General features: G+C 43.0%; 1 protein-coding gene across 2 annotated transcripts; it reads right to left on the bottom strand.

The window, feature by feature from the left end:
* Window positions 1–1,771: 1,771 nt before the first annotated feature.
* Window positions 1,772–16,169, bottom strand: RASSF2 (Ras association domain family member 2). Of its 2 annotated transcripts, none has more exons than XM_053465212.1 (11): window positions 15,992–16,169; window positions 13,109–13,199; window positions 11,736–11,811; window positions 11,314–11,465; window positions 9,756–9,829; window positions 5,932–6,095; window positions 4,979–5,080; window positions 4,314–4,365; window positions 3,833–3,954; window positions 3,189–3,286; window positions 1,772–2,745 (listed from the first exon to the last, which is right to left on the bottom strand). In XM_053465212.1, the coding sequence occupies exons 2-11, from the start codon at window positions 13,165–13,167 to the stop codon at window positions 2,676–2,678; spliced, it is 969 nt and encodes a 322-aa protein (XP_053321187.1). In that variant the 5' UTR covers window positions 13,168–13,199; window positions 15,992–16,169; the 3' UTR covers window positions 1,772–2,675. The 2 variants fall into 2 exon arrangements, with proteins under 2 accessions (XP_053321187.1, XP_053321188.1); XM_053465213.1 differs by having other exon boundaries at window positions 5,932–6,092; window positions 15,992–16,166.
* Window positions 16,170–17,724: the final 1,555 nt, after the last annotated feature.

The raw sequence follows: 17,724 nt of genomic DNA, 5'->3' as shown, positions 1-17,724 counted from the left end.
CGCAAGTCTGCCAACGCTGCCCACCTAATATATCTAAATAATACATATAAATAAATAGGGAATAACCTCCAAGTAATTGCTGTAAACAGAATCAATTTAAAAATAGAAAAGAAATGTACAGTTTATTTTCTCGCCAAATTACTCCCACTAGGTGGCACTTAGAGTCAATCAAATCTAAGTCTACACACATTACACACTTGGTTTGACAGTGCATGGATCCAGCCCCACTGCAAATAAGCGTGAACACATACCCCCAAATATAAAATCAACCCCCTGACCCAAATGAAACAGCAAAAGTGTTACAAAACTCTTATGGGAAAGGGTGCAGCCCCGAGTTATTGGTTGTTTTACTATGTGTTCCTTATTGTGATGAGTATGGGAGGTGTGATGGGAGGTGTGATGGGAGTGGTGATACCCAGCAGGGGAAGAGGCATCTCAAGACATTCTATTAAACTAGGCTGCCTGTGCTGATCCTCATTGAATCATATAGAGAAGGCAGGAACTTCTCTAATTGGTCACCATTCCCCAAAAGGATAACATGGAAAGTAGGCAATTACCCCACGAGCCACCTTCCCTCCACCCCAAGGGTGTGCCATAATCTTATTGGTTGTTTTTTTGTGTAAATCTCTTTGTTTATTGGTCAATGTGTTCCAACCCCTAATTTAAATAGTAATCCATTGTGTAATTGTTTCCCTTTTGTCCTAGACCCGCTTTGTCGCTAATAAAGGTGTGTTTGTTCTTGTGAATCTGTCCGACGTGTTTTTCTACATGGATGGTCTAAAGAATCTTCTTTGATTCCTGTTCCCCTGCAAGATCCCTGGTTTGGACTGCAGCGGCTACCACCCTGTTGGCCATGGACCAATCCGTCATCTGGTTCCAGTTACAAAAAAAGTAATCCTAAAAGATTAACAAAGATACAGATATGTAGCGTGTGGATGCAGAACACCCTTACTAGTAACACACTAAAAGGCCATCGGTTTAGTTTCTGTGCCGGTAGTGAAATCTTCTCCAAGTCACTATTTATATCTGCATCCAGCGAACACATTAGGAAACAAACCCCAGCCTCAGTGTGTACAGTGAACCTTTCATGTGTCAACATTTGGAATCACCAAGGCAGACCTTGATGCAAGATTGTCACCGAGCGTGGTTATTACCGGTACTTTGGGTTTAATGTTACTTCACCAAAGTTGTGCCAAATCCAGAAATATTCATGTACTTGCTCTTAGCCCCTCATTATAGAATGAATTGAAGCAGCTTTATTCTTTGTTGTTCAGGTAGGAGTTCCTTCTGTAATTTCTATCTAGTACAGACTTGATATGGGAAGCCCAGGCACCATCAGAACAGCTTTATACAGAGTGACCATGGGATGCTACGATTGATATGCAGCAAGTTGCCCATTAATGTAGCATGATCTTGGTTTAGTGGGTTTAGGGCCAATGGGCTACCGCACAACAATAAGCCTTGCTAGAAGGCCTTTGGGGAGACCAGGAAAGTACTTATTGGACCAACAGGTGTGACTTCTTCAGGTCACATTAATGTACAAGTGTGTTCCGGGCAAAAAACTTTAGTTTGTCAAGTGGACCCCCTGGACAAAAAAGGCTCCCAGCTTGCCCAATTGCCTAAAACATCATGCATGGAACCACAATTTACAGGGGGCCATAGTGGGCACTGGGCAGGTCTTCCCTGCTTCCAAGGTATGGGAGACAACATAAGGCCACTGAGCTCACAAACACTGTATATTACAGTTCACAGACACCACACTATGGAGATGTTACTGCAAAGTGCTTTATTCACAGGGAAATGGGCAAATATCTCCTTCTGCCAAATTCACATTTGTTAGAAAAAAAAAATACACAAAACATTACACAGGATTCAGAAGCTCAGCACATGTGGTATAGCAATGTTACAAAAACACATAAAGTAGCCAAAGCTATGGAGAAAAAGGACAATATTTTTTAAAGCCCTTGGCTAAATAAACCAAAATGTTTTTGGTCATCTTATCCCTCCATCGGATATAGTTAACCCTTTCACTATCATAGAGGAGCAAAAACTAATCAATGCCGATTGGTGAGTGAATGGGTAAGAGGTGCATATAAAGGGGTAATACTTCCTTAAATTTCCCAGTGTTTTTCCAGAAAGATTAATACTGTTTGGCTTGACTTGTCCCACAAACCCACCTATTTACCCCTGACAAACAAGCTTACGTTTTGTGCTTTCCCTTGGAAATTTAGGATTTTACCACAATCACAATCATTGGTGCCAAAAAAGTTGGTTTTGGTGCCACAAACAAAAACACCTTTCTACCCCGGGTTTTTAAAGCGTCCATCGCTTTAAGGCTAATAAACAAAGCTTTATGGCCCCATTGTTCCAATGTAAGCAATGAAAGGGATTAGTTCCAAACTGGCTGTCACAATGAAACAGACGATGCCCATTGTTACAGACTAAGGGTGGACCGTCTTCCCTAGAATACCGTGTCAGGATGGAATGTATTACTGGACGCTTCGTTATGCAGTGCAAACACATCTCTCAGAGACGAGAGATTAAGCTAAATGTGCTTTAATTCGAGATGCAGATCCTTTTCCCCGTGTCCTCTTTAGGACTCATTCCGGAGGGACGATATCCGGCCTCATAGGAGCTGGACTTCAAAGTATCAGAAGACTTAGAAAACATGCATTCTACATTGTGGCTGGGCAGCTGGCCATGTCGTGTAAACGCTGCTCAATAAATATACGCAGGGATGTGTACCTGGAACAGAGAAATAACCGATCTGTAACACACTACATTCACGGCTTTCTGGAGGACATACATAGCATTAAAGGGGAACTCCCACTGTTTATGTCATATTTGCATTGGCAGTAGGGCACCTAGACAGACCCAAATACATATACTATATATTATATATATATATATATATATATATACCTATCTATATATAGGACAGTTACTAAAGTATATAAAAGTATGGTGGGAGTTCAGTTCTCCCATCTTCCAAAGACTAATTAAACTGGGGTACTAGACTTGATCCTTAAGGACCTTAATCTCCCCTGCATTTCAGGATTTCTCTAACACGCAATCAACTAACATTGTGAATCACCAAGCAACATGCGACAAAATTGTGGTAAAATATAGTCGTGATTCCATTCGGGTAGCGGTTTCGTATCGTGATGATGTAACATTCCCCTTCTCACCTCATCATTAATTTGTTGATCTCTCTGTCCTCCTCCTCCTTTAGCTTTTGGATAAAACTATTCAGAACAGGCATCTCAAACTTTATATACTGCGCCACCTAAGGAATGAAAACAAAGGCAGGTCGTAAGCTCTTGTGCTCAGGGATTCTTTGGTATTATTCAGTAAAGCAGGAGTTTGCAGAAGAGCTGCAGCTTCAACTCAACTAGTTCATTATGTATCATGAAGAACCAAATACAAGCTTTTCTTGCAAAAATGATATGTCTTAAAAGTCAACACACCAATTGAGGCATACATTATGCCAGCACTTTTTGCAGGAGAAACCAGGGTGGTGCACAGGCCTGGCACCCCTATACCCTTGCCCTGAGTGTAACTAACAATAGGCCATTTTATCTATTCTTCCGGGGCAGAAGTTGGGAGCCCACAGCCGAACAGGGTGAGTAATGTATACCCAAAGAAAAGATCAGGCACTCAGAGGGTTAAATAATAGTAATTGGTAAAGTAATACGTTCATATCCTTAGGTTCAGGTCATTCCTCCAAAGTATTATTTTCTTACATCGCTCAAAACATTTTTTCCTAAAGAGATATAGTCAGCAGCACGTAAACACGCGAGTATGCTACTCATTGAGTACCAGCATCTCTTACATCATAGGTAATTTCTTCTACTTGATCCTTATCCATGAGGAAAACCTTTGACACCTGCTCACAGGGTCCCTGCAGAATCCGGGCAATCAAAGGATAGTCTGTGTCCTTTAGCTTCCTCTTCTCTGAGCGGGGGGAGGGGGGGGAAATAAAATCATTAGAGAGGGTTTTTTTAAAAACATTTTATCCAGAGATCAAGTGGAGCAAGTCAAATAGCCAATCCTTATCAGACTTTACACCAAGTCAGGGGTTTTCCTCGGCTGGCAACTATACTGCCCTCTGGTGGCTTACTCCCCTCTTAGTCAAGAAAATCTTAACTTCTTTATCTTCATAAGAGAAAATATTTATTGGTGTAATAATTAGTGATTGCGATAATGTAGAATGTGGCAGTTCCACTTTAAATATATATACGATGTATTCATCTATATACCATCATTTGAATATGATAACTTTACTTCTAGCCCTATGCGTTCATATGTCTTACCTCCACTGGTGTGGACCAAGTACAGGGCAAACTCATCAGGGGAATTCTCGATCTGAAACAAAGATGTATGGATTTACTATGCATCCTCTTCTGTATAAGTGTGTTTATATCTATTGTCAGGAGAACCTTAGAATAAATTATAGGAGGGCTAAAAACAATAATTGGAACATGTCGGGTATTCGGGTCCACAGCATTCAATAATATGCAATGATAGGGTTGACCCTTTCACATCCATCATGATAAATCTATCAAGGCGACATAGAAAGTCACAATTTTATGTGTGCACCGCCATCATCGAAGGTATTACCATAATAATAATAGTCCATACCAAGGAACCAATAGCTACGTTGGTGATCAGGTAATGTCTGTGATTGGTGAAGCACATTGAGACAGAGTTTTATTGGCAGGACCAGACATAGGGGAGAAAAGCGGACCTGGCACTTTAAGGTCAGCGGCAGTAAAGGTAAGTAGCCTCCTCCACCTGCCCACCGCTTTGCCAGGGCTATAAATAATAGATTAGATATTAATATTTTAGAGCAGCTAATTGCCTTTTGGAGTCAAGAAGGATTTTTTCCCCCCAAGTGGTAGAAGTGTTGAACTTGGGTCTGTTTTTTTCATTCGAGAATGATATTCTAAGCGGAATATGGTGTGATTATATTTCTTACCTTAAATTTGTTGAGTAGGAGTTTCAGGACCTGGGGAGTGGACATGGTGCTGTTAATCCTTACGTTGGTTATTGAGCCATACGCTGGGGTAAACACGGAGGTCTGGAACAGAAAACGACAGACATCATTGTTAAGCAAAAACACACAGCTAAGTACGTTTTCTGGTCAGATTATTTTTTTTCAAGGTTTTGGGGCTGGCCAGTGAATAATAAAAAAATAAACTGTGATTTTTATATTTGTAACCATGTCTGCTGGTGGTATAATGTAGAAATGTACATTATATGGTGACCCTACCATTGGGTTTTGAAAGGTATTTTAATCGGGCTAAGCCATGGAGAACAGAGTCCGTGTGAACGTACAGAGCTGTGATGTATACATCATAATGAATATATACTGTGGGCTTCTGTATAGGAGATTTTTCAACTCTTGGTACATTTATCCCCTGCGGGTAGATGTGATGCAACGGGTTGGCCTTCAACCTGGCAACATATAGGTGTTATTAGGAGCAATTGCTGAATAATAGGTTGATATTGGAGGTAGGTGGTCCAATCTGTCACTGGTGGGTAATGGTTGTTAACTAATACTATGTACAGTAGAGTCGAATAGTTTAACCCTGAATGGGACCTGCACCATTTGGGAATTTGAATGCCTTGGTCTTGTCTTATATTCAGGATAGCCATATGCCTTTCACATGCATGATTTAATTCCGTCACTGTGTTAACCTGTGCCACTTCTGCCGAGAGGCTGTTCCATTTGTCTACCACCCTCTCTGTAGTCGGTCCTCATGTTACACCTAAGCCTCTGACCCCCTAGTTTCAGATTATGACCTCGTCTTCTCCTTTCCCCCATTACAGTGTTAAATTCCTTTAAGTATTGACATGTTTAGGACTAGAAAAATCTGAATTTAAAAACTAGAAAGTTACACTCCCATTCCTTGTACCCGTGTTCTGCACCTTGTGGTTGTAGAAGTGCCCGTTGATGGAGAACCTATGGCGTTTGATCCGCCTCTGCTCTCCTGGGGTGCGCAGGTTCCCCCGCCGCCGTACGCCAACATCACTGCGGGTGCGCATCAGCTGAGGGGTATCATCCTGCGATGGCTTCACATCTTCTTCTTCTTCTACAGGGAGACAATTGGATGAAGAGGTCAGATAGGGGAAAGCACTGGAAGTGGTAAAAGTGGACTTTTGTGCGGCAGCTGATGCTCGCTCGCCAAGTTTATTATCACTTCCAAAATAAATGTCTTATAGTGAAGAAAATGTTGAAACAATTGCTTTTACACGGTTAACATAACAGAAGCGGTTAATTGCGGTTAATTGCGGTTAATTTCCAAAGTCAATAACTTTTGCAGAATTACTCCCTGGAGGACCAAGTTTGACACTGGATGCACAAAATCCCTTATTTCCCTTTATTATGGTCCAAACCTTCAAACACCGTTCATCACCAAGCGCGCTGTGCAGAAGGAAAATAAGTGAGAATTCAATCATTATCTTTCTTTCCAAGGCTTGCATCAGCCCCCTGGCTGCATACAGCTCCCCGGGACATAATTCAGCCTCAATCACTATGACGTATTATATTCTCAATGCCTGTTGACCTTGCTTGTCCTTGGGAAGTTTGTTGTGTAACAGAAAGTGGATGCGTTTTACAGCAAAATTTGCTTGTATGTTCTAGGATGACACGTATGTTGGACAATATATCCCGATCTGAGACATAAAGAAACCTGAGGGTCCTTAATTATTAAGGCGCTTGGGCTGTGACCAGATGCTGTCATGTATAATTCATGGGAAAGGAGCAGCAATCATTATATGTGTAGAAACAGCAGAAAATGGGTTAACAAACTGTGGAAATAAAATACATTATTAGTAGTAATTATTATTAATACCATTATTATTATTATTATTATTCTAAATGCTTCTCTGTCAATAGCTAACAGGACACAAAGTTGCATACAGTCTTAGTAAAGCCCTTTCCCTTAGACGTGATTCTAACCACATCCCCTAAAATATGTGTCACCTTTGGCTGTTGGGTAGTAAGTGACGGGAAAAAAAATCCATCAGAGGAACTGAAATAACAGCCATCAGAAAAGAAGCGCAAATTTGAAACCAAATTTGTTTAAAAGAAAAAAATCTAGAATTTGGAAAAAAAAGTAATTTTAGTATAATCCTAAAGTTGGCCCCATCACCAGTTCTCCCGGCCTCATACATTTCCCTGCGTAGGGGAAAACCTATGGAATTACAAGAAAAACGCTGCTGAGTCTCTAATCGTTTCTGTGCATAAAAGTGAAATCAGATCGGACGCAGTTATTCTGATCTCTATTAATGCGTCAATTTTAGTTTTGTCAAACGCTTTGAATGCATGTACTGTAAAGAAGAGTCGGCCCTATATAAACAAACGATATAGTAGGCCCCGGAGACACCACAAAATAGCAGGAGGGGCCCCATGATCCGGCCTTGATTATTGTAAGGGTCAGGCTTGACCTCAGATTGGCCCTAGGCAAATCAAGGGGGCGTGTGGCCACTTGGCTATTTAAGGAAGGCCAGGGGTCGTGGCCTTCTACTTTTTAAAATTTTGGAAGCAGTGCAGAAGTTTTTTCCCTCCCGCCCGCCCTGTTATTAGTATGTTGTTTCCGGTTTGTGTCCTTGGGGTGGGGGCACGTGGTGCAGGTTGACTTCGTTGGCGGGGAACTGAGGTTCCGGTTGGCTGTTTTTAGGATACTTATTCGTGGTACCTGGTTATAATTGGGTGGTTTCTCATCCGAGGTATGGGAACCGTGTTTATTTGTCACGTTTTGTGGGCGTTTCCCACGGGCACGGTCCCAAGGGAATGAGGGGGCCGTTGTGCTTATGCCACGTGCTAGTGCGGTTTACGGCTCGTGGTAGGGGTGCACGGCAAAAGTTGGTGGCAGCTCCCGGACGGAGGTGGAGCTGTCTGGAAAGGATGTCGGTTTATCCTTAAGAGGTGTGGTAGTAACTAGACTTGTGCATTCGTCTTCGGGCGAACATGGAAACGAACACGAAGAGTGAGTTTTCGTGTTCGTTCCGAAGACACGCCGAAGAGAAGACGGCGGCGGTAAAACGTAGGCGAAGACGAAGACACACACCACGAAGATCTTCGTGATTGTCTTCGTCTTCGTCTACCATTCTTCCCCCCCTCTTCTAACTTACCTTGTCTTCGCGGCTTCGCAGCATCGCCGCAGTTCCCGGAAGTTCGCCGTCACGGGTTACAGGGCAGTGAGAATGAGCCTATTGGAAGCCTACAGGGACCTATTGGTCGCTCGTACGGACATTTAACTGATAGAACAGGGAGACCAGTGGGATGTGCCGGGTAAGTTACAGCACCAGGAGCCTAAAAGTCTGTACGAGCGACCAACAGAGTCGCTCGTACAGACTTTTAAAATCCCAATGCTGCAACTTACCCGGCAGATCCCACTGGTCTCCCTGTTTTATCAGTTAATAAATGATAGAACAGGGAGACCAGCGGGATCTGCCGAACAATTACGGCACCAGGAGTATAACAGTCTGTACGAGCGACCCTATTGGTCGCCAGCAGGGGGCACGTCTGCCATCAACCAATGGCAGACGAGCCCCCTGCTGACGACCAATAGAGTTGCTCATACGGACATTTAAACTCCTGGCGCCAGAGCGGCTTTAACCCCGTTTTAACCCCTTAACCGGGGAAAACGAAGAAAACCCGAACACGAAGAATGTCCGCGAATATTCACCCGAAGAGAAGACAGGACCAGGCGAATATTCGCGGAATACGAAGTTTTTTTTTTTGCCGAAGACGAGCACGAAGACGAACACGAAGACGAACACGAAGAGCTCAAGTCTAGTAGTAACCTCCATGGAGTGAAGTGTGGTAGTAGGGGTGGAGGGACCCTAAGTCATGGAGGTTACAATGTTACAAAGTTGTGTACGTTTAAAATTCAAATAAAGTTTTATGTGTCACAGTGCTTTTACAATAAATAAAGCTGTGGCCTTTTCAAAATCCATTTGGTTGTCCGTCTCAGTTATTTTATGGTACATTACATTATGTTTAAACCCGTTAGCATGACCCACAAGCTGTCAAGTGCTGGGATCATGTATATGTAAAAAAACATAGAATGAGGGTAATGTGTTTTTTCCCCCACTGGCTGCATGCGCTGCATTCACTTCCAGCCGTGCACACAGGTCTTCTAGGACCACCGATCACAAGCAAACACGGACATTCACCAGGGGAGCAGCGGTGATCTTTATAGACATGGATTTGGATGTAAGGGGTAAGATACAGAACTTCTTGGAGGAGGAGACAAGTCGGATGAGTGAGAAGAGCATAGAGGAGCTTAGAGCTTCTAGGCCCAGCGAAGACAGATGTGCATCCGCAGCAGTCACTCTTCTCTTATAAAGTCCTACATCTTATGAGTACTACCATCGTCTTCACCCTCATCAGCCCAACATTCTTGCTAGGACTTCTGTATGAAACCATTAAGTCTAGATTGTGAGCTCCTGCACAACATCCCCAACTCCTGTTGTATCTGTATGTGTCTCCTTCGCTACCTACTCGTTAACCTCCCCATATTTAAATTGTGCGCCCTTCAAATTGTACATTATTGTTAACATTGAAAAAAAAAGTCAGACCGCAATGTTTTCAGGGGTTTTCTTTTTTTTCCGGAGAATTAATAGAAAACAAAATAATTCTAATGATGTAAAATCATTTTCAGTGGATTGATCGCTTTTGTGTTGTACGCTGTGCCGTGGTAGAGCACTCCTAAATGTACATGTGGGCATTGGCGGCCTCTTACCTGCGCATGGAGGCTCCTCGGAATCGGTATCTGTTATCTGAATGTCGGGGACAGTGGCTGGCTTGGCAACTTGGCTATAAGTGGAAGACAGATACAAATATGTTTACTGAATGAATACCAATATATATATAGAGAGAGAGAGATAGAGAGAGAGAGAGAAGAGAGAATCTCAACCACCTCTCACCATCTGAAGAAGAGACCTCTGAGATTCCAAAATTGGGAATTGAAAAGGAAAAAAAAGAGTCTAGAAAAAAAGGAAATGAAAAGCACAGGGAGAATGGGACAGGGATTACTGAGGGTTAAACAAAAAGAGTGATAATAGAGATAATCCACATGTAAGAGGAGGAATTATGCATGGAGAGCTGTGAAACGTATAATGTTGGTAGTTAGGAAGCAGTTTGATGAATAGGAAAACTATATGGAAAATGATATCTGGATTATAACCCGTTTTATTGTTTTGGAAAGAATAGCTGCACCTGGTTAATAAATGCTCTTTAGATATGGTTACTGTTCTCAAGTGGCAGATTAGTTTCAGGTTTCAAAAACAAAGTAAAAGGAATGAAAAATGAAAGATGATCCGCAATATATCCCTCATTCAATAACCTGCGGTTTGAACCGAAATCCTGAGGAGACGCAGCCCAGTGCATATCAGGTCTTCCTCGTTAAATACTACTTGATCCGATTATGCTGCAGCTTCACAACCAGACCTCTTCCCTAACTTCTTACAACTAGTAAGTCAGCTAAAGTGACCCAGAATTAAATGAATATTCCAGCCATCATGTGTCATACCTGCCAACAGTCCCATTTTTTTTAGGTCCTGTCCTATAAGATTGCATTGCACACTGTGCACAGGTAGTATTGCATTTTAAATGAGTATGTCCACAACACAAACAGCCAAAACGCTTGTAGACGAGCTACAAACTACTCAGCAGCCTAGAACTCAATGCTCCAGTATCTGTACTGGGTAGCCTAGAGCTCAATGCTGCACTATCTGTACTGGGTAGCCTAGAGCTCAATGCTGCAGGGTCTGGCCCCTTTCTCCCGGGATCGAGGAAGAAAAGGTTGGCGAGTATTATATGCACTTTAAAGCATATGCCAGCTGAGCAGTCCCTTTACATTTTCATGATGCCCTGCTCCTTGCGAATGGGAAGAAAAGATGGACTGAATTATTCTTATCTGCCCTAAAATTCTGTTCCTATAGTATGACTGAAGAGCAGGTTACATTAGGTTGTGTGCTGTTTCTTCTTGTATTCTCTAGTAATTGAACAGTTAAATAATTCCTGTTGCCCAGATGACTTTCACATGCTCTGAAGCTGAGTATTTCCCTTTGTCAGGCTTGGAAGAGGCGCCTGGAATCCAAAAGTCATGGGACTCAGCCAACATTTCAGAAAGCTGCTCAGGGCTGGAGCGTGCAAACCTCTCGTTAGACAAGAAGCACAATATTCCACCAGAGGGCTCACTGTTTGGCACTGGTTAAAACTATGCAGCAGGCATTGGGTTAAATGGGCTCCTGTCAGGGGTGTGAAGCAACTTCTTTGCCTAGAACACCAGTACTTACCACTGGGAAACCAGATTGCACCCAGAGTGCCACGACGTGGACGAGGGAGGTGGTCGAATCCTCTCATTATCATCTTGCATCTGAAGGCGAATGGGGCGTCTGAGACCCCAGAAAATGTTAAGCAGCCCCTCCACAATCAGCTCCTCTTCTTCCTGAAAAGAAGTGACCCACATCAGCCTCAAACAGATGGACAGATTTCGAACCATGATATAAACCGCAGCTCCAAAGCGGTAACATTAAAAGAAAAATGTATTCTGTTTCACATAAGGATTGTGGGTGCATGGAACAGCCACCAAGCAGAGGTCACCTTGACAAATGGCAACTTAATAATTCAACTAGTTCTCTATTTGTTAAATACCAGAAACACGTCATCTGCAGTATTTATTATAAATGTCAAGTCCATGTGTAGGGCTTTTTATTACCTCTCTGTGTCTCAGCTGTAGGTTCTGTCCTTCATAATACAAATTGTAAGTCTTCAAATGAGACAGCAAGTCGCTCCTGCATGAGATGAGATCAGACAGTTTTTATTCACACACGAGTGGCTTTTGGTTTTTCTGCATTCAGAAGTTCTACACGTTGTCAGCCGCACTTCATATAACGCCAACCGCTATCATCAACATATCCACTCAACCAAGCGAGAGGCGAGTACAAGCCTAAAAACTACGCAAGACCCTTCATAACGTGAACTGAATTCCAAACTACAGCAGAAACTATTCTCTTTTTCCGGGAGAAACATGCTATTTTCTGTTATTTTTCAGGTATGGACAAACTCATTCTTCTACCACTAATTCTAAATAATAGTTAAACTTTATGGTTTCAGATTGTTCGGAGGTAGCCAGACTCATTTGCTCAGACAGATGTCTACGAAGCAGAGGCACCTAGCGGCCGGCACAGCTGGGTCTGGGCTCGGAGCCAGAAGGATGCCCAGCGGCCCCGTATTCCGTACTCCTCAACTAGAGGGAGAAACCAAGAGACGCACAGGAGTTATCTCTCTTCCCTGTTCCCCTCCCGGACTACAGTCCCGGGCAACACATTATGGCGTCATTATCTCCCGATTAGGGGATCTCATATACAGAAGAGCCAAGAAGAACTTTATAAACGATGTGCCCAGCGAGGCAGGAGCCGGCAATCTCTTTCACGCCAGATGGGCATTCAATCCCCTGTGGCACTTAAAGGATTAATGGTGGCGGTGGCTGGTCTGTGTAATAATATCGGTTCTTTTGTTCTTTGTCTGGTATGATGGATACATTTAGCAGCTGCAGCTCCCACATCCAAGGTTGCTTCCTCTCAACAATATGGTAACAGATTCAAAATGAACACAAAGAACAATGAAGAACAACAAGGATTTATTTATTTTGTTGTAATATGGAAACTCGAAATCAAAAGCATCTGGAATTTAGGAACAGGGTAGAGCAAGAGAAGGTTGGGAAAAGGGAATTACTTCTTGGACAGGAGAAAGGCCAGAATAATAAGGGATGGGTGGGAACAAGTGGGAAAGGTCTACAAGATGTTGGGAAAGGGTCCAATATAATAGCCAGGAGCACCATGCCAAACCAGCATGGTGGTAGATGAGGAGGATATGTGACATAAGTAAGGACCAAGTACTTCTGGAATGAACACCAGGAATTTAACCGTTTGTTTTTATGGTCATATTGTTCTTCTCTGCTTTATGCTGGGAGGTCTAGTGGTCCACGTCCCACTCATCCCGGGTATAAGGTCAGGAGGAGGGGAATGGATAGCAGGATGTATAGAAGTTACCTTAGGAAGCAGGAAGACTCCAATAGGAAGTACTCACTTGGAAATATACTTGTCCTTTCCGCAGGGGACTAATGAGGTCTCCACTGAACGCTCCATGTCCTCATCCCTAAGTCTGTGCTATGGACAACCTGAAATAAGAAACAGCATCAGATTAGAGCCTGTGAGCTAATTAAAAATGGATTCCGCTAAATTAGCAAGGCTGATTAGCACACAACTCTTCATTTAACGCTGGTCAAAAATCATAAAGATAGCAAGGCTGGCTTAAGGTGATATGAGTGATACTTGAAGGCCATCACTTGCCCAAACTATGCTGCGATTCAGTTTGAGGAGCACATTAGACGACTCCATAGTAACATTTTAGCAGACGTCCTATACGTCTAGTTTGTTAGGAGATCTTGAACTTGCGCATGCTGGTATATAAATGTTCCACGCAACGCCAGAGCGGATCAGAACGTGCCCACAGGTATATACCCAGTCCATTTCTTTAATAAAACTCATAACTTATAAAACAGAGGAACCGATTAATAGTCCGGCTCCGTATATTTGAGTTTGTTGTTGCTCCAAATAAAGCCCACCGCATACATTTCAGTGTCTTTATTGTCTACCATCTCTGCTGAAAGGCGGTTCCGGTAAATCAGTATAGGCTTGTATGCTTTTGAAGCTGTTCCGCTTCCTGTTTGCTGTCATGCTGCCATACATCTGGCCTGTCACCAAGGCGTGTGACATGAGACTCACTTCCTTCCTAAAGTCAGAGTATTTCCTCTCCTGCTTAACAAAGTAAAGGCGTGGAGGGGACATCTTGTAATCGCAGACTGATAGAGGCCAAAACCTACCAATCACACTTATCCACAAATTAAAAAAGGTCCGTCTGCGGTCAAACAAGTGACCTAGGAATGCCGTAAAACTTGACTCAAAGTGGTCTTCAATACGTGACTGCTGCTTCTATTATTAACTCGTGGACAGAAAAACCTCCTTTCAGCCAGTCTGAGACTAGATGAGCATGATGGGAGTTGTAGTCCGCAAAGGCTACACTTCTAGTAGACTTATAGTCGTTTTAGGTTTGTTTGTTGCTGCTGGTAGAAAATGTCATTTCTTTCTTCTTTTACGGCTCTAGAAAATCATCTTGCATTATAAACATTCAAACTTTCTTCATCTGTGACTCCAAGTAGGTTATTCTCCCGGCAGACTACCAGGGATTATCCATCCCGAAATACGCCGCTATGTGCTAAGGAGTGCGCCTGAATTATTTAGTTTGTGTTATCTAACTCCACGTGTACTAGAACAGCTCGGTCAACTCAAGAATTCCAGGTTTCATTCTCGAAACATCAAACACAGCTTTGAAGTTAGGAAAGTGTTGGTCACGTGGACCCTCAACAGCTGTCCGCTGAGTCAATAGGGGGCTGATGGAACCTGCAACTCCATAACGTCCAGAGACCTGAACAATGATTCTGGGCCCTATATTAAAAACAATTTAAGATGAAATTGTACAATTTAGAGTGATGATGGTGAAATGTATTACAATTGTTTTCTCCGTGACATATTCTTCATATGCCCGACTTGGAGGAGAGAAGAGAGGTGGGATGTGATAGAAACATTTAAATACATAAAGGGATTTAACAAAGTACAGGAGGGAAGTTTATTTCAAAAGAGGAGAAATGTTAGAAAAAGAGGTCATTGTCTAGAACTAGAGGGTCAGAGGTTTATATGTATGGAAGTTTTAGTTAATGAGAGGGTGGTAGATAAGTGGAACAGCCTCCCGGCAGAAGTGGTAGATGGTAATACAGTGAGGGGGTTTAAACAGGCATAGGATATGCATATCTTGTATTTAAGTTGACACCAGAGTAGGTCGTCTGAATGGTTCCTCTCTGCCATCAAGTTGTGTTCCTATGACATGGGGCGAGGGCTATTGCACCGAGCATTGCACCTGCTACACATTGACTCCCGTCCCAGCTGTCCTGCTTTTTATTGATCCCAACGCAACAGCACAGCAAGGTGCAACTTCATCTCTGGAACAGCAAGTGGTCTCTAGAGAGCTTCCTCGGACCACAGCCCATTGTGCCTTGTAACATTCGGACGTTAAGCATCTGTGCTTTAATGAACCATTTTTTTTAAAAAAGGATAGTTATTTTTGGGCACTAGTCTAAAAATGATAAAACAGATGATAGATCCTACAGCGTCACCTACCTTTATAGATGTACAGAGTCAGACTTCTACAGGTACATCGACATACCTTCAGGAACAACATTATTGGTGGGAATAGAAAAAACGACCAACATGTTTTATAACCAGTTTTATGCCTTAACTGAGTAGAACCTCATAGAAATTCCAAGCATTAAATTAAATTGCCAAATGCCTCCACTGGAAGGCCTTTCCATGTGCACACTGCCCTTTCTACAATTAAAAATCTTATTTTACTTTAACATCCATGTATGACTTCTTCTTTTAACCCTTTTTCTTCTCCTCCGGCTAATATTATCTAGCACTTTATTACTTTGTTTTCTGCCTTCATTCAAGTTCTAGATCTGGAGAGGGAGAAGGTCTTCTAGATTCTAGGTTCTCACAGGTGATCCGTAACACAGTATGAAGAACATATTTTTTCTAGAGGTTTAAAAGCCAAACAATTTGTTCTGCCAGGGGGAAAAAATTCTTAGAAGTTAGCATTTTTTCCGATGTGACAAAATATGCTAGTAACGGGGCCAAAGAATTTCATTTAACCCCATGGTATCCATGAAGACCAGACCAGCCAACACTACTAAGAACTATTAGACCATCCAACTTTCCCCATTTGCATGCCAATCATCGAGACCCCAGCCAGGAAGCGGAGACGTACAAAGATGATAAACAAATAGAAATACAACAGGAAGCAATACAGTCCAAAAAAATGCAAGTGTGATCTTGTCTGAACGCAGAATATGCTCACCCTGTCCTCCTGCCAATGGCTTCGGCGGGGAATCTCTTTGTATCTCAATGGATTCTAGTTGGGTGCTGAATTCAGACTCTCCCTCTTCTTCTCATCAATAAAGGGGAAGTCTATGCACAGAGGAGATGTGGTTGCGCTCACACTGTGATAGATGGCTCAATATCCTTTCTTTCCGTCCAATAAACAGCTGTCAGGGCTGTCTGGCCCTGCACGGGATTGGATAAGAGAGGCCCGGCTGGGCGTACACCCCTTGCAGCCGATGCTGGGGCAGGGAGGGCTGTGCTGCCTAAAATACGCTTTCACATACTGGAGCATGGCAGGAGGAGGAGGGGGGAGAGCCTTTGTCACACTCGGAGGGATGTGGGAAAGTTGCTAAGTGATCTACACAACAGCTCTGATATGCTGCATGCTCCTGAAGAAGGCAATCTAGGAAACCGATAGATAGATAGATAGATAGATAGATAGATAGATAGATAGATAGATAGATAGATAGATAGATAGATAGATAGATTGATTAAGGGTCGCTGTCGTAGGTGTTCAGGCGCCCTTTGTGGATTACTCCTCTAGCGCCCCACAAAAAAGAAAGGAAAAAAATATTGTAACTAACAACTAGAGATTATTTTGTGCAAGTGCAACAAAGTGATAATATATAACTGGAAACACTGGTAACAATAATGTACGCTAAATACATTAAATATAGGAAATAAAAAGCTAACAATGTAATCTTTGTAACAAAAACATTTTTTAAATTTTGAAAAAATGGACCTTAGGCAAGAATTTCCTTGGGCCCTGCTCCATGCTCCCTAGCATGCAATCACCCCCTCCGCTCCCACACCCAAAAAATATTTTAGGGGAAGACTGTGAGATTCAGTGCAGTCTTCCCTCCTTCTGACCCTACCGTGACATTGAGAGGTCCTCTCCCCCTAATCAATTGGAAATCACATATAAACTCAGCATTAAAGGTATAATATAATGCCCCTGAATTACAGGCATAGATCACAGGTTGCACACCCCAAAGCCAGCCCTGGCGTCCACACTGCCCACATAGAACCTGACCAGCACGCAGATAACACACATAGGACCTGCCATCTTTGTTCCCTAACAGCTGCCCCTTTTGCCCAGTGTTAAAGACGCCCTTGGTCATGGGATTGCCTCCTGGCGCCCCTGTTGCCATGGCGCCCTGTGGGGCCTCACAGCTCGCGCTCCCCAAAGGCCGGCCCGGGGTGTATATAGAGCACTTTCTGTACAGAGTTGTAAGGGGGAGCAATTAGCAGAAATATTTCATTCATTGCTGTGGTGATCGCTCCGTTTCATTATAACGTTTGCTCTGTGTCTTTGACCGTTTCAGTTTAAGCAATGTGTGCCTGACGTATATCTATGGTGTGAGTCTTTAATCTACTAGATATGTGAAGCAGTCTCCCCGCATATGTGGTAGAGGGTAATTTAAGCTTGTGTAGGATAGGTGTAAAGTTATCCTGAATCTAAGACCGATTAATGCTTGTGTGCATGATTGGCGGAGGCTGAGCGCTGGGGGAAGTGAGGTTTAGTTTAATGACATCCCTTCCCCAGCGCTCTGGAGTCTGGCAGCATCCGCAGACCGGCCGGTCGGCCTGTCCGAGCTCACTGTCTGTGGACTCAGAGGAAAAAGCCTTATGTCCCTACACCTGGCTGCACTGATAAAAGTAAACTAAGGTAGGTGCACATTATGCTTCTGTGACAGGAAATATTGGGGG

The sequence above is a fragment of the Spea bombifrons genome, chromosome 4, assembly GCF_027358695.1.
Source record: "Spea bombifrons isolate aSpeBom1 chromosome 4, aSpeBom1.2.pri, whole genome shotgun sequence".
Classification (NCBI taxonomy): Eukaryota; Metazoa; Chordata; class Amphibia; order Anura; family Pelobatidae; genus Spea; species Spea bombifrons.
This window is presented reverse-complemented; position numbering and strand designations above follow the sequence as displayed.

Coding starts and splice junctions, on each gene's coding strand:
- RASSF2 (XM_053465212.1), bottom strand. CDS start 13,167: ATGGAGCGTTCAGTGGAGACCTCATTAGTCCCCTGCGGAAAGGACAAG. Junction 11,812..13,108: donor AAGGACAAGTATATTTCCAA/GTGAGTACTTCC, acceptor CATCTCATGCAG/GAGCGACTTGCTGTCTCATT. Junction 3,287..3,832: donor TAGAAGAAATTACCTATGAT/GTAAGAGATGCT, acceptor TTCATTCCTTAG/GTGGCGCAGTATATAAAGTT.